Source organism: Symphalangus syndactylus, chromosome 8, assembly GCF_028878055.3.
Source record: "Symphalangus syndactylus isolate Jambi chromosome 8, NHGRI_mSymSyn1-v2.1_pri, whole genome shotgun sequence".
Classification (NCBI taxonomy): domain Eukaryota; kingdom Metazoa; phylum Chordata; class Mammalia; order Primates; family Hylobatidae; genus Symphalangus; species Symphalangus syndactylus.
In genome coordinates, this window is record NC_072430.2 from 43333123 (window position 1) to 43356425 (window position 23303).

The 23303-nt window shown below is 47.8% G+C and overlaps 2 protein-coding genes across 7 annotated transcripts in view; one reads left to right on the top strand and one right to left on the bottom strand.

Annotated features, from left to right (window-relative positions):
- Positions 1-23303, top strand: part of HEATR4 (HEAT repeat containing 4) — a 357461-nt gene that overhangs the window by 239473 nt on the left and 94685 nt on the right. The window lies entirely within an intron of this gene.
- Positions 6244-21079, bottom strand: LOC129487682 (acyl-coenzyme A thioesterase 1). 6 transcript variants are annotated; one of them, XR_010122062.1, is made up of 5 exons: positions 20443-21025; positions 16446-16648; positions 14806-15108; positions 8400-8593; positions 6244-8000 (listed from the first exon to the last, which is right to left on the bottom strand). XR_010122062.1 is itself a non-coding variant. In XM_055288876.2 (4 exons), exons 1-4 carry the CDS (start codon positions 21023-21025, stop codon positions 7995-7997), a joined length of 1095 nt encoding a protein of 364 aa, XP_055144851.1. In that variant the 3' UTR covers positions 6244-7994. The 6 variants fall into 6 exon arrangements, 4 of the variants coding, with proteins under 4 accessions (XP_055144851.1, XP_055144849.1, XP_063500371.1 ...); XR_010122061.1 differs by having other exon boundaries at positions 8400-8602; XM_055288876.2 differs by lacking the exon at positions 8400-8593.

Here is a 23303-nt window from a genome sequence, read left to right on the forward strand (position 1 = left end):
AGATTTCTAAGGTCTAAGTCACATATTGTCTCCTGTCATGGAATGTTGAAATTGGCTTAAACCAAATGGAGATTGCCACCATTGCCCCTGGGCTCAGGGTGGAGTTAGCATTCCCTGGAACCCATAGCTGCAGGGGGAGGGGCAATGAAATCAGGAATTCTCCTAAAAGAGAGAAGTGTAATATATGCTGAGCCAGGTACCTGACAATATGAGTGTAACGGAGGAACTTCTCATGATGGTACTGATGGCTTTTTGAAATCTAGGGCAAGAAAAGACACTTTGAAAATTTAGAGCGATAGGCCAGGCTCGGTGGCTTACGCCTCCAATCCCAGCACCTTGGGAGGCTGAAGCCAGCAGATCACTTGAGGTCAGGAGTTGGAGAATAGCCTGGCCAACATGGTGAAACCGTGTCTCTACTAAAAATACAAAAATTAGCCGGTGTGGTGGTACGGACCTGTAATCCCAGCTACTCAAGAGGCTGAGGCAGGAGAATCGCTTGAACCCAGGAGGCGGAGGTTGCGATGAGCCAAGATCGTGCCATTGCACTCCAGCCTGGGCGACAAGAACGAAACACCTCAAAAAAAAAAAAATGAGAGAAATAAAATATGGGTCTAATAGGAGTTATGATTATTAATGGGGCAAATTAAGGAATTTGGAAGTTGGAGACTGACTTTAAGAAGATTGGGGTGTATTTAGATTTGAACACAGTTTGACATAAAATATGGGTTGGAAAACAAGAAAATAATTAAGCATATTAGCAGTATTTTGCTGCTACATAATTCTCCCCCAGTTTATCTTCAATCCTCAAAATCAAGTGGGAATGGGAGGTCCGGTGGAAACAAGTCAGGGGAGATAAATTAAATCCACTTGTGTTCCTAGCAGAAATTTTACTGATAATCAGAATAGTAATAAGTATTGAAATAAAGCAAAAACAAGTGGATGGGCCAGGTGCAGTGGCTCATTCCTGTAATCCTAGCACTTTGGGAGACCAAGGCAGGCAGATCACTTGAGGCCAGGAGTTCGAGACCAGCCTGGCCAATGTGGCAAAACCCCATCTCTACTAAAAATGCAAAAATTAGCTGGGTGTGGTGGCCCATGCCTGTAGTCCCAGCAATGTCCTGGGAGGCTAAGGCAAGAGGATTGCTTGAACCCAGGAGGCGGAGGTGGCAGTGAACCAAGATGGCGTCACTACACTCCAGCTAGGGTGAGAGAGCAAGACTCTGTCTCAAAAAAAAAAAAAAAAGAAAAAAGAAAAAGAAGAAGTGGATGTTGCCAAAAGGGGAGCGGGGGGAGCAAGAAGTCTGTGTCAAAATATATCCTATTTTTGATAAATCTCCAAACAAGTATGCAAATACTCCTGTCAGTAGGCTCAATCAACAGTCTGTCTTGACACCCTGAAGCTAATGCAGAGAAAAAATGCCCAAGAATGACTGGCAGCTGATGGTGGGGCTGAAGAAATCATCTATTTTTTTTTTTTTTTTTTTTTTTACACCAGGCAGGGAATCATCTAATTTTTCTATATTAGGGAGGAAATTGAGTAAACTCAATATTCTGTGGTAATATCACCATAAAACTAAGACAGAAATACAAACAAATAATTGAACACTCATGGACTTCAGTATGGAACTAAAACACAAAATGTTTTGCCAGCACTTTGGGAGACCCAGGTGGGAAGACTGCTTGAGGCCAGAAGTTTGAAACCAGCCTGGGCAACAGAGCAAGACTCCATCTCTACAAAAAATTAGCCAGGTGTGGTAGTGCATACCTGCGGTCTCAGCTACTCAGGGAGGCTGGGATGGGAAGATGGCTTGAGCCCAGAAGTTTGAGGCTGCAGGTGAGCTATGATCACACCAATGCACTCCAGTTCTGGGCACAGAGCAAGACTCTGTCCCTAAAACAATTTTTTTTTTTTTTTGAGACAGAGTCTCACTGTGTCTCTGAGGCTGCAGTGCAGTGATGCAACTTGGGTCACTGCAACCTCCACCTCCTGGGTTCAAGCAATTCTCATGTCTCAGCCTCCCAAGTAGCTGGGACTACAGGTGCGTGCCACCATGCCAGGCTAATTTTTTTTTGTTTTGTTTTGTTTTGTTTTGTTTTTTTTTTTTTTTTTTTGAGACAGAGTCTCGCTCTGTCGTCCAGGCTGGAGTGCAGTGGCGCAGTCTTGGCTCACTGCAAGCTCCACCTCCTGGGTTCACGCCATTCTCCCGCCTCAGCCTCTCCGAGTAGCTGGGACTACAGGCGCCCGCCACCACGCCCGGCTAATTTTTTTGTATTACCAGGCTAATTTTTTGTATTTTTAGTAGAGGCGGGGTTTCCCATGTTGGCCAGGCTGGTGTCCCACTCCCGACCTCAGGTGATCTGCCTGCATCAGCCTCCCAAAGTGCTGGGATTACTGGCATGAACCACTGAGCCTGGCCTCTAAAAATTTTTTTTTTTCTTTTTGAGACGGAGTTTTGCTCTTGTTGCCCAGGCTGGAGTGCAATGGCATGATCTCGACTCACGGCAACCTCTGCCTCCCGGGTTCAAGTGATTCTCCTGCCTCAGGCTTCCTGAGTAGCTGGGATTACAGGCATGTGCCACCATGCCCAGCTAATTTTGTATGTTTAGTAGAGACAGGGTTTCTTCATGTTGGTCAGGCTGGTCTCAAACTCCCGACCTCAGGTGATCCACTCGCCTCGGCCTCCCAAAGTGCTGGGATTACAGGCGTGAGCCACTGTGCCCGGCCTAAAAATTTTTTAAGTAAAAATGAAAAATGTTTTCCATGAGAAAAGAAATCACACTGGTTTGGCAGTTTATATGTTCTTTTTTTTTTTTTTTTTTTTTTTTTTTTTTTTTTTTTTTTTTTCCCAGACAGAGTCTTACTCTTGTCACCCAGGCTGGAGTGCAGTCGTGCCATCTTGGCTCACTGCAACCTCCGCCTCACAGGATCAAGCGATTCTCCTGCCTCAGCCTCCCAAGTAGCCAAGATTGCGCTGCTGCACTCCAGCCTGGGAGACAGAGCAAGACTCTATCTCAAAAAAAACAAAAACAAACAAACGAAAAAACAATGGTCTCCTATACTTTTTTTCATTCCCTTCCCAGAGTATCCTCCACAGCAATAATTTTTATTTAACAAACCTAATACCCAATGTGATACTACTTTTTTATTTTAATTTTTTTGGAGGTCTAGTCCCGCTCAGTTGCTCAGGCTGGAGTGCAGAAGTGCAATCCCAGCTCACTGGACCTGCACCTCCTGGGTTCCAAGTGATTCTCCTGCCTCAGCCTCGCCCATAGCTGGGATTACAGGCGAGCACTACCAAGCCCGGCTAATTATTTTTTGGATTTTTAGTAGAGATGGGGTCTCACCATGTTGCCCAGGCTGGTCTTGAACTCCTGAGCCCAGGTAATCCACCCACTTCAGCCTCCCAAAGTGCTGGTATTATAGGTGTGAGCCACCATGCCCAGCCTCAATGTGATAGTATTAAAAGGTGGGGACTTGGCACCTGGGGGAGAAGAAGGGGAGGCACAGGACCCCAGAAAGTGTCTTGAGCAGGAGGCTTGTGTCCTTCGGGGTGGGGCACCAGCCCTGGTGCTGACCTGTGACCTTGCCCTGACCTAGGCCTGTCCTGCTGGGCCAGGCAGGGGCTATGGCAAATGAGCGAGACAAGGTGGCCAGGCCGTGAGCCAGGAACAGTGGGAATCAGGGATGCCAGATAGTGTGTGCCTGGGTGGGGGAAACCCAGGATAGGGCCCATGGGGGATGGAAGGGAGCTGGTGGGGGAGCTGCCCACAGAGGCCTGAGTGGCACCCAAGAGGTGTGGGGTTCAGGGGTCCCAGACTCATGGCATAAGACAGGCATGAGGTGTTGGGGGTCTGGGTGAGGGGGTTGACAAACTGCCAGGCTGGAGCAGGGGGTGTCTGGAGGGCCCAAGGTGTAATGGGATCAGGAAGTGGGAGACACTGGAGTGTTTGTGGGGTGCTAGAATAGCTGTGGGATGCACTGGTCTAAGTTGGGGGTGACAGTGGTTGGGACATGGGGAGGTTGATTTGTGTAGGCACAGGGGATTGTGGGAATGGGGGCTGGTAGGGTCAAAAAATGGGGCTCAAGCTCAGAAGGAGCAGGCAAATGAGGATTAGGGAGGGGATGCTGTAGGTTAGAATGAAGGCTCTGCCTCCTCTGAGCTTGGAGCCTGGGAAAGGGGCCAGGGTGGGTTTATGATGGTACAGGCAGTGCTGGGGGCTCCCAACAGGCCCCGGGCAAGGAAGAGCTGCAGAATGCCCGCTCTGCCATTACAGACCAACTACACTGAGACAGCAGGGTTTGCAGCACAGAAAGAGCTTCATGATCACAGGGCACCTAGCAAGGAGATGGGAGGAGACCCTCAAATCCATCTCCTTGAAGAATTCTGGGCTGGGGTTGTTACCAGTGGAAAGTGTCTGAGTTACTGGTGGCGAATCTGTACAGGTCTGCAGCAACTTCAGTTCTTGCCTCCTCAGAAGAAAGAATTTGACTGAGGGGCATAAGGCAGAAAAAGAGATGGAGGTGAGTTTCAGAGCAGAGTAGAAGTTTATTTAAAAAGTCTTTAGCACATGAAAGAAAGGAAAGTTCACTTGGAAGAGACCTGACCGGGCACCTGAAGGTCAAGAGCCCCGTTTAACTGTGATCCTAGGACTTTTATAGGTTCGCCTCTTTCTCATGATCCTTCTCTGAGGGTGGGCTGCCCTCATGCTCTGTGCTCTCTTTACCTTTGGGAAGTGAGCCTGCACACTGTATGTAGGAAGTTGTATGCATGCCCATCTGAGGCTTTCTTCCCTATTCCAGTGGAGTGTCCTGGAAAGGTCTTACGTAGCCATTTTGTCCGTTTTTTTTGTTTGTTTATTTTTTTTTTTTTTTTTTTTTTTTTTTTTTTTTTTTTTTTTTTTGAGACGGAGTCTCGCTCTGTCGCCCAGGCTAGAGTGCAGTGGCGCGATCTCGGCTCACTGCAAGCTCCGCCTCCCGGGTTCACGCCATTCTCCTGCCTCAGCCTCTCCGAGTAGCTGGGACTACAGGCGCCCGCCACCGCGCCCGGCTAATTTTTTGTATTTTTAGTAGAGACGGGGTTTCACCGTGGTCTCGATCTCCTGACCTCGTGATCCGCCCGCCTCGGCCTCCCAAAGTGCTGGGATTACAAGCGTGAGCCACCGCGCCCGGCCTGTTTATTTTTTTTAACAGAGATTTGCTCTTCTTGCCCAGGCTGGAGTGCAATGGCATGGTCTCAGCTCACTGCAACCTTGGCCTCCCGGGGTTCAAGCGATTCTCCTGCCTCAGCCTCCCGAGTAGCTGGGACTACAGGTGCACCACACGCGGCTAATTTTTGTATTTTTAGTAGAGAGGGGTTTCACCATGTTGGTCAAGCTGGTCTCGAACTCCTGACCTCAGGTGACCCATCCACCTCAGCCTCCCAAAGTGCTGGGATTACAGGTGTGAGCCACCGCGCCCAGCCTGCCATTTTGTCTCTTAATGCACGTGCCCAGGAAGTTGCTTCTCCCTGGCACCTGCATTCAATTAACACTTTAATGTTAACAGCTGTGGATTATCAAGAGATTGTCTCACTCTGGCGCTCTGGCACCGACCACAAATTTTCAGTTTAGAGAGGCAATGTGATAACTGTCGAACCATCATCTGACATTCCTAGTGGGTGAGGGAGAAAAGCCCTCTCCTTCCCTGCTCATCTGTAACAGGGTTTTTAAAGGGATCATGAAGGGTAAAGGGCTAGAAAATTGGGGTCATTGATTGGTTGGGGTAGAGGGGATTAAATTTTCAGAAGGTGGAAACTGCATTTTTTTTTTTTTTTTTGGAGATGCAGTCTCACTCTGTCACCCAGGCTAGAGTGCAATGGCGTGAACTCCGCTCACTGTAACCTCTGCCTGGTGAGTTCAAGTGATTCTCCTGCCTCAGCCTCTCAACTTCCAAGTAGCTGGGACTACCGGCGCATGCCACCACACTCGGCTGATTTTTGTAATTTTAGTAGAGATTGTGTTTCACTATGTTGGCCAGGCTGGTCTCGAACTCCTGACCTCATGATCCGCCCGCCTCGGCCTCCCAAAGTGCTGGGATTATATGCGTGAGCCACCACGCGCAGCCAAAACTGCATTCTTTAGTGAGTGAGTTCCTGTGGGGTCCTTCAGAGAAGCTGGTATCAGCAGTTTGGTTGGTGGCTGATGTGACACTTCGGTTCTTGTCTTCTTGGTTTAAAAGAATTTAAACAAGAGACACACAGCAAAGAAGTGCAGCATAGAGTAATTTATTGCAAAGAAAAAAGAATATTTTGAAAGTTACATGCAGAATGGACAGTATACCGTGAGAGAGAGAGGATTCAAGGCAGGCTGCTCATAAGGGTGAGACAGCAGAGACTGGCAGTAGGGAGACTCCCTTTATGAGAGTCTTCCATGATTATTCATAAGGTGGTGGGAAGAGGTGTTGCTAGTAAGCATGTTTGGGTGGTCTTCTGGGTGCACATGCCTAGTAGCTGTACATGCTTGTTCATATGTCACATGTCTCACTAGCATATTACATCTCCATGTAGGGCTGTCTTCTACTATTATAATGAGCAAAATGTCAGTTTGAGGACAGGTAAAATTAAAATGCTCATGCTGTCTATGGGGGAAATTCCCTACTGAAGACAGCTTTGCTTCAATGAGCGCAATGACAATGCGAATGCTGAGGCTCACTGTGTTGACTGCATGCGTGCCATGGTCGCTGCATCCCGAGAACACGGTCACTCCCTTAACTACCTATCCTGCCTCAGTTTCATGGCTATGCAGGACTTGAAAGAATATCTGAAATGGAAAAGTTAACGATTTATAATGTTCCAGTTGTTATCTATAGAGCAGTGAAGGGGAGCTATGACCACATTGTGACAGGGTCTATGTGACTCTGGAGCAACAGGCAGCAAACAACTCTGAGCAAGTGGGTCAGAGAGCAGCTGACCTCATGACCAATGCTGTGTGTGCTGCAAGCTGGGCTGATTTCCATTTTGCCCCCTCCCTTCTTCCCTGATTAATTTTATAAAGTTGATGGGGAAGGTTTCAGTGGGATCTTGGCCACTCTCATAAAGGAGGCTGTTCTGAGGGGCTGGGAAGGAGGCTTCATGAGAGGAGGAAGGGCTCCCAGGGAAGGGCTTGGGCCAGGGTCCCTGACGTTGGGGTGGAGTGGAGGCAATATTAGCTTCAGCATGTGCAAAGAAGAAGGCCTGGGGGTTCTGAGTGGTTGGGGTGCTACTGTGGGAGGGGGTCACTTTCAGAGAAGGGGCAACAGGAGGTGGGAAGCCCTGGTAAAGATTCAATTCCCCAAGTGGCCCAGATGCTCTAAAAATGGCTTGCCTCAAGGACTGTCCACCACCAAAAAAGTCTCAGCACTCTCTCTTGCTATTTAATCAGATAAAGCCCCAGGATCTGAAGTCCCAGGTTCAGATCCTGCCTTGCCATTGGCTTGTAGGATCTATGACCTTGGCAAATGGCTTTGCCCCTTGCCTCAATTTCTTTTTCTGCAGAATGTGACAGGAATGTTCTCTACTTCCTGGGGGTGTTTAAAACATTAAATAATGATTAGCTCTAATAGCTAACACATTGAAGCCTGGTGCCCAGGGTGTGATGCATGATTGTTAATTCCTCCCAACAAGATGGGATTGTTGTTATACCCATTGTATTGAGGCCTGGAGCCCCTGAGATACAGACACACACACACACAGCAGGAGGCATTTGGGAAGTGACTGTCATGAGGGTGGAACCCTCATTAATGGGATTGCTGCCCTTATAAAACAGGTGGAAGAGAGCTGCCTTGCTCCTTCCACTAGGTAAGACACAAGATGGTGCCATCTATGAGGAACAGGCCCTCACCAGACACCAGATCTGCTGGTGCCTTGATCTTGGATTTCCTAGCCTCCAAAACTGTGAGCAATACATTTCTGTTGCTTTTAAATTACCCAGTCTAACACATCTTGTTACAGCAGTTGAACAGACTAAGACAAGTGTCCTCACCACTGGAAAAAAAAGAGAAAGATGTAAGGTGATGGATAGGTTAATTACCTGTGAATCCTTTCACAGTGTGTTAATATAGACATATCAAAACACTATGTTGGGTTGGCACAGTGGCTCACGCCTATAATCCCAGCACTTTGAGAGGCCAAGGTGGGAGTGTAACTAAGCAGGTTAGCAGCTTAGCCTCAAACCTTAAGACTTTTTTTTTTCCTTTCCCCCTTTCTCCTCCCCCAGTGAATCTCAAGATAGAACTCTGAGACCATCTGCATATATGTTTCCTTTCATTTTGAAATACACCCTCGGAATCTGATGAACCTCCATGCCCTTTCTTTTCCCATTCTATGCTTCCATGCCTTATGCACATGTATTTACCTGGATGCTTGTTAAGTACACACCATTACCTGGTCATATATTTCTTTCAGCTTCAGGGACTGGATCTGGATGTGGACTAGACACCTCTAGCCACAATGATGGCAATGGCTCCTTCACCAGATGAAACAATACTTGAAGACAAGCCACTGGAGCAGGTCACGCCACCTGACAACTCCTAGTTCTGCTGCCTCTTCTGCACTCCAAACTCTCTCTTCAAAAACTCCTGGATTCCCTCCACAAATTGAAGAGTGGAAATATTTGCAAATAACTACACTCACTCCTCCCCTTGCTAGCGTAGATAATACACCTCTTATTATATTGGCTTCTTTGTACAAGTGGTGAGCAGCTGGACCCTTTTATTGATTATAGGAGGATCACTTGAGGCCAGGAGTTCGAGACCAGCCTGGGCAAAATAAGAAGCTGTTTCTACAAAAAATTAAAAATTAGCTGGGCATGGTGGCAAGTACCTATAGTCTCAGCTACTCAGGAGGCTGAAGTGGGAGGATGGGTTGAGCCCCCAGGAGTTTGAGGCTGCAGTGAGCTATGATAGCACCACTGCACTCCAGCCTAGCCAGAGCCTGTCTCTTAAAACAAAAACAACCCCTACCCCACCCATCACTTTGTATACTTTATTTTTATATTTTATTTTATTTTTTATTTATTTATTTATTTATTTATTTATTTATTTTTTTTTTTTTTTTGAGACGGAGTCTCGCTCTGTCGCCCAGGCTGGAGTGCAGTGGCGCAATCACGGCTCACTGCAAGCTCCGCCTCCCGGGTTCACGCCATTCGCCTGCCTCAGCCTCTCCGAGTAGCTGGGACTACAGGCGCCCGCCACCACGCCCGGCTAATTTTTTGTATTTTTTAGTACAGACGGGGTTTCACCATGGTCTTGATCTCCTGACCTCGTGATCTGCCCACCTCGGCCTCCCAAAGTGCTGGGATTACAAGCGTGAGCCACCGCGCCCGGCCGTATTTATTTATTTTTTTTGAGACGGAGTCTCACTCTGTCGCCCAGGCTGGAGTGCAGTGGCGCAATCTCGGTTCACTGCAAGCTCCGCCTGCTGGGTTCACGCCATTCTCCTGCCTCAGCCTTTCCGAGTAGCTGGAACTACAGGCTCCCACCACCACGCCTGGCTAATTTTTTTTTTGTATTTTTAGTAGAGACAGGGTTTCACCGTGGTCTCGATCTCCTGACCTCATGATCCGCCCGCCTCGGCCTCCCAAAGTGCTGGGATTACAAGCGTGAGCCACCGCGCCCGGCCTATTTTATTTTTTGAGACAGGGTCTCACTCTGTTGTCCAGGCTAGAGTGCACTAACACAATCTTGGCTCACTGCAACCTCCACCTCCCAGGTTCAAGCGATTCACCCACCACAGCCTGCCAAGTAGCTGGGAGTACAGGTGCACACCACCACGGCTGGCAAATTTTTGTATTTTTTGGTAGAGATGGAGTTTTACCACGTTGGCCAGGCTGCTCTCGAACTCCTGACCTCAAATGATCCACCTACCTTGGCCTCCCAAAGTGACGGAATTACAGGCGTGAGCTACCGTGCCTGGTCCATGTTATATACTTTAAATATGCTTTTAAAAACCATGCCCATTGGATGTGGGTATTGGTTACGTAGTAGTTGCCTTTAAAATTATTCATGATGGCCAAGTGCAGTGGTACATGCCTGTAATCCCAGCACTTTGGGAGAGGCCAAGGTGGGAAGATTGCCTGAGCCCAGGAGTTATTTAAGACCAGCATGGGCCGGGCGCGGTGGCTCAAGCTTGTAATCCCAGCACTTTGGGAGGCCGAGGCGGGCGGATCACGAGGTCAGAAGATCGAGACCATCCTGGCTAACACGGTGAAACCCCGTCTCTACTAAAAATACAAAAAAAAAAAGCCGGGCGTGGTGGTGGACGCCTGTAGTTCCAGCTACTCGGGAGGCTGAGGCAGGAGAATGGCGTGAACCCGGGAGGCGGAGCTTGCAGTGAGCCGAGATTGCGCCACTGCACTCCAGCCTGGGGGACACAGCAAGACTCCATCTCAAAAAAAAAAAAAAAAAAAAAAACCAGCATGGGCAACATAGGAAGACCCCATCTCTATTTTTTTTTTTTTTTTGAGTCAGCTTTTGCCATTTCGCCCAGGCTGGAGTGCAGTGGCATGATCTCGGCTCACCGCAACCTCCGCCTTCCGGTTTCAAGTGATTCTCCTGCCACAGCCTCTCGAGTAGCTGGGATTACAGGCGCCCAGCACCACGCTCGGCTAATGTTTGTATTTTCAGTACAGATGGGGTTTCACCATGTTGACCCGGTTGGTCTCAGACTCCCGACCTCATGATCTGCTCGCCTTGGCCTCTCAAAGGGCTGGGATTACAGGCATGAGCCACCACACCCGGCCTTTTTTTAAAAATTTTTTTAGGCGAAATTTCGTTCTTGTTGCCTAGGCTGGAGTGCAATGGCGTGATCTCGGCTCGATGTAACCTCCGCCTCCTGCGTTCAAGCAATTGTCCTGCCTCAGCCTCCCAAGTAGCTGGGATTACAGGTGCATGCCACCACACCTAGCTAATTTTTGTTTGTTTTTGACACGGAGTCTTGCTCTGTCGCCCAGGCTGGAGTGCAGTGACGCGATCTCGACTGCAAGCTCCGCCTCCCGGGTTCACGCCATTCTCCTGCCTCAGCCTCCCGAGTAGCTGGGACTACAGGCACCCGCCATCACGCCATGCTAATTTTTTGTATTTTTAGTAGAGACCGGGTTTCACCGTGTTAGCCAGGATGGTCTCCATCTCCCGACCTCGTGATCTGCCCACCTCGGCCTCCCAAAGTGCTGGGATTACAGGCGTGAGCCACCATGCCTGGCCAACTTTTATATTTTCAGTAGAGACAGGGTTTCCTCATCTTGGTCAGGCTGGTCTCGAACTCCTGACCTCAGGTGATCTGCCCGCTTTGGCCTCCCAAAGTGCTGGGATTACAGGCATAAGCCACCGCACCCGGCCTCTATTTTAAAATCAATCAATCATTATGCAGCATGTTAGTTTAATGAACTTTTCAGTATATTTCACCACATTCACAGCTTGCATGGGTTGAAAATGAAAAGAAAAATGCCTGTCAACTAATGAAGACTAACTAGGCTGGGCTCGGTGGCTCATGCCTATAATCCAAGCAGTTTGGTAGGCCAAAATGGGCAGACTGCTTGAGCCCAGGAGTTTTGAGACCAGCCTGGACAACATGGTGAAACCTTGTCTCTGCAAAAATACAAAAATTAGCTGGGCATGGTGGCATGTGTCTGTAGTCCCAGCTACCCAGGGGGCTTAGGTGGGAGGATCACTTGAGTCTTGGAGATCGAGACTGTAGTGAGCCGAGATCATGTCACTGCCACTGCACTCTAGCCTGGGTGACAGAGTTAGATCCTGTCTCAAAAAAAAAAAAAAAAAAAAAAAAAGACAAAATGTCAAGAGGCTGATAGGTAATCTGAACCCCTGTAATGCTTTTTAAAATTTTTCATGTTATCAAAACTTTTTTTTGCCAGGTGTGGTGGCTCACGCCTATAATCCCAGCACTTTGGGAGGCCAAGCCAGATGGATCACCTGAGGTCAGGAGTTCGAGACCAGTCTGACCAACATGGCAAAACCCCATCTCTACTAAAAATACAAAATTTGGCTGGGCATGGTGGCCGGTGCCTGTAATCCCAGCTACTTGGGAGGCTGAGGCAGGAGAATCACTTGAACGCAGGAGGAGGAGGTTGCAGTGAGCCAAGATCAAGCCATTGTACTCCAGCCTGGGCAACAGAGTGAGACTCCATCTCAAAAAAAAATTGTTTTTGTAAGATGGTGTCCCACTATGTTACCCAGGCTGGCTTGAACTCCTGGGCTTAAGCAATCCTACTGCCTCAGCCTCCCAAGTAGCTGGGATTACAGGCATGTGCTTCTACACCCACCAGCCCATCTGTGGTGCTTTTGAATCTAATATTCACCAGCTCGGATTTCTAAGAATGGGGAATAGGGTCCCTAAGGTCTCAAAAGGGCTTCAGCAGACTCAAGTTTGGGATCCAGCATCTACTAAAACAAGTTTTAACTACTGCACTTTTCTAAGAGAGTCATATGCTATATAATTGCAAGGGAAAAGATAAAACAATATGACTTGAAATTTTGTGTTGTGGCCTGGCATCTTGGGGTGGGACCTGGCCAGGCCAGCTATGAGGAACGGTCCCAGATTGCATCATCTCTAAGAGTTTTCAGAGCCTCAGGTCATGTGTACTCTAAATGGGGCTCCGTGCCCAGCACTGGCATTCTTGTGGAAGTTTGGACAGACATGGCACCAGCTGCATTCCTGGGTTGCAGAGTAACACAGGAGGTAGCGTCATCTCAGGGTATCATCTCTCTACTGTAGATCTGGTTATATTCTACTGCTACAAGACCATGAATTCCTTTAGAAAAAAGGTGCCGGAAGCTGGCAGCGGTGGCTCACACCTATAATTTCAGCACTTTGGGAGGCTGAGGCAAGAGGATTGTTTGAGCTCAGTAATTCAAGACTAGCCTGGGCAATATTGGGAGACCCCATCTGTACAAAAAATTAAAAATTAGCCAGGCATGGTGGTGTGTGCCTGTGGTCTCAGCTGCTAGGGAGGCTGAGGTGGGAGGATAGCTTAAATCTACGAAGTTGATGCTGCAGTGAGCCGTGACTGTGCCACTGCACTCCAGCCTGGGCAGCACAGTGAGACCCTGCCTCAAAAAAAAAAAAAAAAAAAAGAGAAAAGAAAATAATAATAAATTAAGGTTTTTTTTCCCTTAAATACAACTAAGGTTTAAAAAAACCAAGTTTATTGTGGAACTATTTATATCAAGTGATATAAATATTGTCTTGTCTTTTATTTTTCGTTTTTTTGAGACCGTGTCTTGCTGTTGCCCAGGCTGGAGCACAGTACCATGATCTCAGCTCACTGCAACTTCTGCCTCCCAGGCTCAAGCGGTTCTCCCACCTCAGCCTCCCAAGTAGCTGGGATTATAGGCATGCGCCACCATGTCTGGCTATTTTTTTGTAGAGACGGGGTTTTGCCATGTTGCCCAGGCTTGTCTTGAACTCCTGAGCTCAGGCAATCCACCGGCCTTGGTCTCCCAAAGTGCTGGCATTACAAGTGTAAGCCACCACGCCAAGCCTAAATTGTTACTGAATTTCACATTTGTGATTGTTAAAATCACTTATGTAATTCATCTCAATAATGTTTTATCAGCTTCTGACACAATTAAATCCTAAAGGTCCGTATGTATAAACAGGGATGTAACATTTATTTGCACTAGGAGAATCCTTATTAATCCAAGGAGAAGATATCAAAGAACTAAATATGTATTGGTTTTGAAAAGTTTTAGTAGTTTTATATCTAACTAGTAATCAGTTTATAGGCAGGATGTTAACTTCCATTCTTAAAGGAGGAACTCAAATCAGATACACTTTTTATATTATGTGCTTTTCTTCCTCAGTAGGTAATCATTTAATTAATTAATTAATTAATTTTTGAGGTAGAGTCTTGTTTTGTTGCCCAGGCTGGAGGGTAGTAGCGTGATTGCTTCTCACTGCTCTGCCTCCCCGGTTCAAGCAATTCTCCTGCCTCAGCCTCCCAAGTAGCTGGGACTACAGGTGCCCACCACCACACCTGGCTAATTTTTTTTATTTTTAGTAGAGACGGGGTTTCACCACATTGGCCAGGCTGGTCTCAAACTCCTGACCTCAAGTGATCCGCCCACCACAGCCTCCCAAAGTGCTAGGATTGCAGGTGTGAGCCACCATGCCTGGCTCACTTATACTCATTCAGCAAATAGTTATTGAACTCCATTTATGTACCAGACACTGTTAATTGATGTTACTCACTTTTCCTTTCAGAACTAAAGCCTCATCAGTTGTGTGTTGAGATAGGAAGAGGAGACTTTTTCCACTTCTTGTGTTTTCTACAGTTATTCCCTTCCCAAACTGATAAAGTGTACAGTTTATGAAAATCTTAAAAACTCATTCTTACTGGTAAATTCATTTTAATAATGAGGGGGAGAAACTTTAGTTATTAAATACAAAAGAATGAATACACATATACACACTAAATGTGGCAGACGTTCCCAGGAGAGATTCGCAACAGAGAGGCCACATGATCAAATAAAAATTACAGTTTTGCTGGGATTGTCCCCTCTTGGCCACCCAAGTGTTTGTGGAAGAAAGTCTGGAGTTGTTTCCAAGCATCCACCTGAGCCATGGCATGAGCCCTGGGCTCCCCTCCCCAGATAATAGGACTGCCCACCAAGGCATGCAGGGAAGCCCGGCACAGGGGGAAGTAAGGAGGCTCAATATAGTGCCCTGTCTCTGGGTAACAGATGATCTGGGGCTTTCTCCTCCCATGGGCCTGCAAGCGTTTACAGGCCTCATTAGCATAGAACTCACTCTTCCAGTTGTGGTCATCCTGACCTACCAGGAACAGGAAGGTGCTCTCTGCCCTTTCCACAGGAATGAAGCTCTTCTGGTCAGGTCCTTCCAAAGGGCTGTTAAGGACATCCACAATGTCTGCATAGCCATCTTTGGTCATCTTGATGCGATTTCTGTTGACGCCCACAGGGGGCAGGGTCTCACCCTTGTAGTGTAAGGTTCCCCCAACATTGGCCACAGAGCCGTTGATGACCACAGCAGCCGTGATGCCCTTCAGGAAAGAGGCCATGGAAAGGCAGAGCTCACCCCCTTTGGAAATTCCAAGCAGCCCAACTCCTGGACCTTTTACCTGAGAAAGGGACAAAGGAAAAAGAAGAAGAATGACTCCACAAACAGTGGAATACGGTGAGTAGTATCCACCCCGGAGGTTAGCTGAACCTGAGGTCTGAATCTGGGTTCTACCGTTTACCCAGATTTGCAACTTTGGGAATTTACCTCCCCACTATCTCTTCCTTTCCACAATTTCTCCATCATCACTCTTGGTGATAACCATGTGGATGATCTGTCAACTACTCTGGTTTCTCAGTTCCTTAATCTCATATCTCCCATGATCTTTTTCTCTCTCCCACCTGAGCCAACCATTCCCAATGTCATAACTAAACTGAGTCATCATCAACAAGTACATCATCTCATGGCCGGGTGCGGTGACTCATGCCTGTAATCCCAACACTTTGGGAGGCTGAGGCAGGTGGATCATTTGAAGTCAGGAGTTTGAGATCAGTCTGGCCAACATGGTGAAACATCGTCTCTACTGAAAATACAAAAATTAGCCGGGCAGTAGTGGCATGAGCCTGTAGTCCCAACTACGTGGGAGGCTGAGGCAGGAGAATCAATTGAACCTGGGAGGTTGAGGTTGCAGTGAGCCAAGATCATGCCATTGCTCTCCAGCCTGGCTGACATAGCAAGACACTGTCTCAAAAAAACAAAAACAAAAAAAAACAAAAAATATTCTGGAATTTAAAATTGCATAATAACAACTACAAATATCTTTACTAGCAGGAAATATAGTAATATAGAATTGTATAGAAACTGTCTATAAGAGGGCAGGTGTGGTGGCTCACATGCCTGTAATTCCAGCACTCTGGGACGCAAGGTGGGCAGATTACTTGAGGTCAGGAGTTTGAGACCAGCCTGGCCAACATGGCGAAACCCCGTCTCTACAAAAAAAAAAACAAATACAAAAATTAGGCCGGGCATAGTGGCTCATGCCTGTAATCCAGCACTTTGGGAGGCCAAGGTAGGTGGATCATTTGAGGTCAGGAGTTCAAGACCAGTTTAACCAATATTGTGAAACCCTGTCTCTACTAAAAATACAAAAATTAGCCAGGCATGTTGGCAGGAGCATGTAATCCCAGTTGCTCGGGAGGCGGAGGCACAAGAATCACTTGAACTTGGGAGGTGGAGGTTGCAGTGAGCCAAGATCGCACCACTGGACTCCAGCCTGGCAACAGAGTGAGACTCCATCTCAAAAAAAGAAAGAAACTGTCTATAAGAAGTGACTAAAAAAGGTAGTGTGTGTTGGGGTAGGGAATGGCTGTCATGAATGAGTCAACTTCTGTGAAAACCCAGACCATTTAAGAAGAGACCTGATACATCATAGCCCATAAATCTGAGAGGAGAACTAACCTCAGGACGACTGAGCAAGTAGTTCACGGCTTCTTCAAAGTACTCCAGATGGAGCGTCTCCATGGTCTTGGGGAGGTCTTCATAGTTATAATAAGCCAGAGCCATCACAGCAAAACCCTTCCCAGCCAGCAGACTAGCCCGATACTCCAGCAGGCCACCTCCAGTTCCGAACATGTCCACAATCCCAGGAAAGGGCCCAGGTTCTTGGGAAGAAACAAAACAAAATGCAAAACTAAGCTATTCCTGAAACAGTTGGTTTCTTATCAAGTTAAACATATACTTACCACACATGTGACCCAGCAATCCCACTCCTAGGTATCTACCCACGAGAAATGAAAACCTGTGTTCGTCCAGAAACTTGTAGGCAAGTGTTTATAGTGACTTTACTCATTGTAGCCAAAGACTGGAAACAACCCAAATGTCCTTTGACTGTTGAATGAATCCATTTAATGGTGCACCACCAAGAAACAGAAAGACTGCCACATAGAAGAGCACAAATTCCTCTCCAGTGCACTCAACAGAATGCACTTATTCAATGGAGACAGACTCAAAAGGCTACTCATTCTGAATGACTCCACTTACTATTTTTACCATTTACATTAAAAGTTTTATTTCACACACAAGAATAACGCAGGCTGGGTGTGGTGGCTGACGCCTATAATCCCAGCACTTTGGGAGGCTGAGACGGGTGGATCACCTAAGATCAGGAGTTTGAGACCAGCCTGGCCAACATGGTGAAAACCCATCTCTACTAGAAATATAAAAGTTAGCCGGGTGTGGTGGCGGGCACCTGTAATCCCAGCTACTCGGGAGGCTGAGGGAGGTGAATCGCTTGAACCTAGGAGGCAGAGGTTGCAATGAGCCAAGATTGTGCCACTGCACTCCAGCCTAGGCAGAAGAGTGAGACGCTGTCTCAAAAAAAAAAAAAAAAAATGCAAATACCCTATAAGCAAAACTTTAATAGTTCAGTGCTGATGCCCTCAAACCATAAAAGTCCCACAGACCCCTGTGCCCTTTCTTCCCTTTCCAGTATCCTGGACTTTGTGTATCACTCTTGGTTTCCTTTATAGTATTACCACTTAGATTATGTACCTTAAACAATATTTTATTTTGCCTATTTTTTGAATTGTATCTAAATGGAATGATACTGAATGTGTTCTCCTAGGGTTTGACTGTTTCACTCAACAGTGGTTTGGAGAGTCATCCATGTTGATTGTTTTTTTTCTTTTGTGTATCTTGATAGATGTTGATTCTTGTAGCTGTAGTTCAATCACTTTGACTGCTGGAAATATACCTCAGTTTATTCATCTGTTCTATTGTTGATGGACATTTGGACTGTTTCTAGTTGCTCTTTTTAAAATTTAATCCAGACTTCTCATCTGCAATGGCTTTCCTTTTATCAGGAATATGCTGCACATTTACAAGTAGAACAACATATTTAACTTTATAAGTTAAGACAAATTGTTGCCCAGAGCAGATGAATATGTTGACTCCTAACAGTGAGTTTCATTTCCTCCACATACTGGTCAGCAATTGATAATGCTGGCTTCTAAAAGTGGGCCACTTCTGAGGGTGTGAAATGTACTCTTTTTTTTTTTTTTTTTTTTGAGATGGAGTCTCGCTCTGTCGCCCAGGCTGGAGTGCAGTGGCGCGATCTCGGCTCACTGCAAGCTCCGCCTCCCGGGTTCACGCCATTCTCCTGCCTCAGCCTCTCCGAGTAGCTGGGACTACAGGCGCCCGCCACCACGCCCAGCTAATTTTTTTGTATTTTTAGTAGAGACGGGGTTTCACCATGGTCTCGATCTCCTGACCTCGTGATCCGCCCGCCTCGGCCTCCCAAAGTGCTGGGATTACAAGCGTGAGCCACCGTGCCCGACCTACTCTGTTGTTTTATTTTGCATTTCTTTGATTATTAATAAGGATAAGCATCATTTCATTTTTACACTGGCTGACTGCTCTTTATGTAATATAAAAGTATCCAGTAACCTCAAATTTCCATTTGACAGCAAGAGGCTTTCCTATTGTAAATGCTAATTTACATAAATCTTAACATACTGTGGGAGTTGAAAGAAAAGTTGCAAAAATGAGAAACTTTTAAAGAACATTTGTGGGCCCCATACCCCTAGGATCCCAAGAAACCCCAGTGCCCCAGCAGTGATGAGCACAGCCGATGCGTGTGCTGATGGACAGGGACCGCGTGCTGGCAGCTTCCAGACGGCCTCCTGCGGGGCTTCAGCCGCCGCTTCCCAGGGAGCTGCATGTGACACTGCAGCAGCACCACAGCTTCCTGGCCTGGAAGCAGTACCGCACCCTGCTGCTGGACCTGGTGGATAAAGTGGCCCATGGGTGTGAAGCCCTAGGCTTTTCCCTAGTCTTGGAGCCCAACCCCGGAGGGCCTTGCAAGAGATGAAGCACATGCAAAACACCGAGGTCTTCATACTGCACCAGCCCCTGCCAAAGTATGACCACTGTGTGGGTGAGAAGCACTGCTGGGTAGAGCAGCACCTGGAGCCCCAGTTTGTGGGGAGAATTATGCTGACAATGGACAAGACCGTGGTCTTTGGGGACTTGCTCACTGATGACAAGGATACCATTCGAGGCCAAGAGGAGAGGCCACAATCAGTACCTGGTTCTGCCCTGCACAAGGAGGTGGCTGCTCTCCTGGAGTGACAACAGGAGGGAGATCATAGACAGCCAGCAGGGAGCTAGGCAGCAGGAACGAACAGGCCCTGCAGGGGGCAGCAGCTGCAGCTGGAGCAATGGTGGGTGGGCAGGCACCATAACCTCTATGCTGTCACAGGCCCAGCCACCTGGCACCTCCTGGCTGCCATGGAAATACTGTGAGAAAACCAGTAGGAATTCTTTTTATTAAAAAAAAAAAAGTGGCTTCCTGGTCAATACATAAATAACATTAAAAAATTGAAACTACCTTTTTTTTTTTTTTAAGATAGTGTCACTCTTGTCTCCCAGGCTGGAGTGCAATAGTGTGATCTCAGCTCACTGCAACCTCTGCTTCCCGGGTTCCAGCGGTTCTCCTGCCTCAACCTCCTGAGTTGCTGGGACTACAGGCGTGCACCACCACGCCTGGCTAATTTTTGTATTTTTAGTAGAGACGGGGTTTCACCATGTTGGCCAGGCTGGTATCGAACTCCTGACCTCAGGTGATCTGCCTGCCTTGGCCTCCCAAAGTGCTAGGATTACAGGCATTAGCCACCATGCCCGTCCTGTTTTGTTTGTTTTTAATATTATAAATGTCTTTTCCCCTTTCCTTACAATGTCTTTTTTTTTTTTTTTTGAGATGAAGTTTGCCTCTGTCACTCAGGCTGGAGTGCAGTGGCGTGATCTCGGCTCACTGCAAACTCCGCCTCCCGGGTTCACGCCATTCTCCTGCCTCAGCCTCCCGAGTAGCTGGGACTACATGCGCCCACTACCACGCCCAGCTACAGTTTGTATTTTTAGTAGAGATGGAGTTTCACCGTGTTAGCCAGGATGGCCTCAATCTTCTGATCTCGTGATCCGCCTGTCTCGGCTTCCCAAAGTGCTGGGATTACAGGTGTGAGCCACTGCGCCTGGCCCTTACAATGTCTTTTAACTGAACACTAGGTTTGAGGGACCTCTCAGTTTTGGAGCGGTAGGGACACTTCCCCAACCAGCTTTCCATTCCATTCCTGTTTCCTTACACTAACCTCCGTAAGGTTGGAAGCTACATACCTTCTTCGTGTGAAAAGCGCAGGGACGAGAAAAAAAAAAAAAAGTTAAACTCCCTTCAAAGCGACGGGCGCGGTGGCTCACCCTGTAATCCCAGCTCTTAGGGAGGCAGAGGCGGGAGGATAGCTTGAGACCAGGAGTTCGAAACCTGCCTGGGCAATATAGCTCGGGGGCGGGGGTGGAGACACACATACAAGCGAAAAGCGCGGGGCGGGGGAGACACACACTCAAAGTGAAAAGCGAAGGAACAGAGATGGGCAGACGGTAACAATTAGCGGAAGTGACTCACCTGGCGGCAGGAAGAGCGTGCCTCGCACCCGGCCCGCGCGCACCCGCTCGCGCCGCACCCCCGGTGGCAGGAAGTAGCGCTCGTGCTGCGCCTGGCACAGCAGCCGCCCGGGGTCGGGGTCGTGGCCATCCAGCACCTCCAGCTCCACGGCCAAGGGCGTTCGCACGTCGCGCTTCACCAGCCGCACCAAGGGTTTCTCCGGCTCCAAGGCCCAGAGCAGCCCCATCGGCTCAAGCCCCGCGAAGCTGCCCCCCAGCGCAGGCGCGCGCTCCAGGTCCAGCTCGCCGTGGGCGTCGGCGCGGTAGCGCGCGTGAGCCTGGAAAAGCGCGCCCTTCTCGTCGCGCAGGGACGCGCGCAGCGTGACCGGCTGCTCCGGGGCTAGGCCGCGCACGGCGATTCGCACCGGTTCGTCCCAGCAGCAGCGGCCCGCGGGCTCCAGGATCAGCGTCGCCGCCATCCGAGCAGGAACCCTAATGATCTGGCCAACCTGCCTCAGCTGTGGAGACCCCAGGAACTGCGCCGAACACTTCAGGCTCCATTGGTACAGCCGGGACGCTCGAAGGACAGCAGGAAATGAGGCCATTTTGAATTCAGACCCGAGAACTACTGAACACAGGTGGGGAGAAGGGAGTTTATTAGAGATCCTCTCGGGCTGCAGTCACAGGCTAAGCGCCCACTAGGGCAGAGCAGTGGGCTAATCGGAGCTGGGAAGGCCAGAGTCCAGCCGATCAGCCGGACCAAATATAGACACACTGGAACTTGCTTGAAGTCTCCTGTGTTGAAACCTCCACTTTATGTTGGAAAGCAACTTCCTAGTTTTGCTTTTCAGAGCTTGCTGGCCCGCGGAATGGGCTGGACCAAGAACTAGGCAGCTAGCAGTCTCCAGGCGCCAAACTCCTAATGGCGAAGAGGAATGCAGGACTGGAGTTGGTTTTGATCACTTTGTTGAATAATTCACACTCATGACTAATCATAGGGATTTTCTTTCAAAATCTACACCATGGTGTTTTGCTTGTGTGTTCTCTGTACATGCCTATCCTCCACATCAATCCCACATCAAAGGGTGCTGGCTTCTTACTAGCTGTGTGACCTCTGAGCTACATTCTTTGCAAGTGTAAAAATAGCCAAATGAGGTAAACCCACAAAACCTGTATTTGCTTCTGCTCCTAATAAGGCTGTCCTCAAGGTAAGCCTTTTTATCTCATTCCAAATCTCTAATGTCCCATGTCATTAATCATATAATTGCTTGTTAGTTCTAGTTACCTTTGTATAGGTTGTGGCACACATCAAGTATATTCTGTGCGTAGAAGTCTCAGGAACTAAAGAAGGCAAATAATTGTGTCTGGAATTGGTTCCCTCCGGTGGGTTCTTGGTCTCGCTGACTTCAAGAACCCTCCCCAGTGATTGTTACAATTCTTAATACAGTTCTGAAAGGTGGTGTGTCCGGAGTTTGTTCCTTCTGATGTTCAGATGTGTTCGGAATTTGTTCCTTCTGGTGGGTTCGTGGTCTTGCTGACTTCAGGAGTAAAGCTGCAGACCTTCAAGGTGAGTGTTACAGCTCATAAAGGTGGCACGTCCAGAGTTGTTTGTTCCTCTTGTTCCTCCCGGTGGGTTCGTCGTCTCGCTGGCTTCAGGAGTGAAGCTGTAGACCTTCACCGTGTTACAGCTGTTAAAGGCAGTGCAGACCCAAAGAGTAAGCAATAGCATGGCTTATTGTCAAGAGCAAAAGAACAAAGCTTCCACAGCCTGTTAAGGGAACCCGAAGAGGTTGCCTCTTCTTTCTGGGGTGGCCAGCTTTTATTCCCTTATTTGGTCCTGCTCACGTCCTGCTGATTGGTCCATTTTACAGAGTGCTGATTGGTTCATTTTTACCCAGTGCTGATTGGCGCTTTTACAAACCTTTAGCTAGACACAGAGTGCTGATTGCTGCATTTACAATCCTTTAGCTAGACAGAAAAATTCTCCAAGTCCCCACCCGACCCAGTAGCCCGGCCGTCTTCACCTCTCAATAGTAGCTAATAGTTAATACTTACAAGAACCCTATTAGTAAATTAAGGCCCAGATAATTTAACTGATTTTCTGAAGATCACACAGCTAGAAAGTAGAAGTTGGGCAAGGTGGCTCACGCCTGTAATCCCAGTTTACTTGGAGGCTGAGGTGGCAGGGTTGCTTAAGGCCAGGAGTTTGAGACCAACCTGGAAAACATAGCAAGACCCTGTCTCTAAAAAGAAAAAGGGACAGGCGTGGTGGCTCACGCCTGTAATCCCAGCACTTTGGGAGGCGGAGGCGAGCAGATCACAAGGTCAGGAGATCGACACCATCCTGGCTAACACGGCAAAACCCCATCTCTACTAAAAAAAAAATACAAGAAATTAGCCAGGTGTGGTGGCAGGCACCTGTAGTCCCAGCGACTCCAGAGGCTGAGGCAGGAGAATGGCGTGAACCCGGGAGGCGGAGCTTGCAGTGAGCCGAGATGGCACCACTGCACTCCAGCCTGGGCGACAGAGCAAGACTCCGTCTCAAAAAAAAAAAAAAAAAAAGAAAAAGAAAAAGAGAGAGGGTTCATACCTTTGAAATCTGATTCTCAAGCCTAGGCTCTGAACAACTATGCTTTAACTGTCTCTCACAGGATGTTGAAGAAGATTTGGAAAAGAAACTCATATACTGGTGGATGTATAAACTGGTATGACCTTTTCATGGCAATCTATGCAAAAATATTTAAAAGATCCCTTCTCTTTGACTCAGTGTTCCACGTCTGCGAATTTCTTTTAAGTAAACCTTCATGAATGTGTGTAAATATTTGGCTACAAGGATGTTTATCATATCATTTTAATAGAGAAAAAAATAGAAATAAGTTAGCA

Bases quoted from the DNA above. Each gene is read 5' to 3' on its own strand.
- LOC129487682 (XM_055288874.2), bottom strand. From the start codon at position 21,025: ATGGCCTCATTTCCTGCTGTCCTTCGAGCGTCCCGGCTGTACCAATGG. The intron at 16,649-20,442 runs GTGAGTCACTTC...TTTCTTCCCAAG, and splicing joins CACGCTCTTCCTGCCGCCAG to AACCTGGGCCCTTTCCTGGG. The intron at 15,109-16,445 runs GTTAGTTCTCCT...TCCCTTTCTCAG, and splicing joins ACTTGCTCAGTCGTCCTGAG to GTAAAAGGTCCAGGAGTTGG.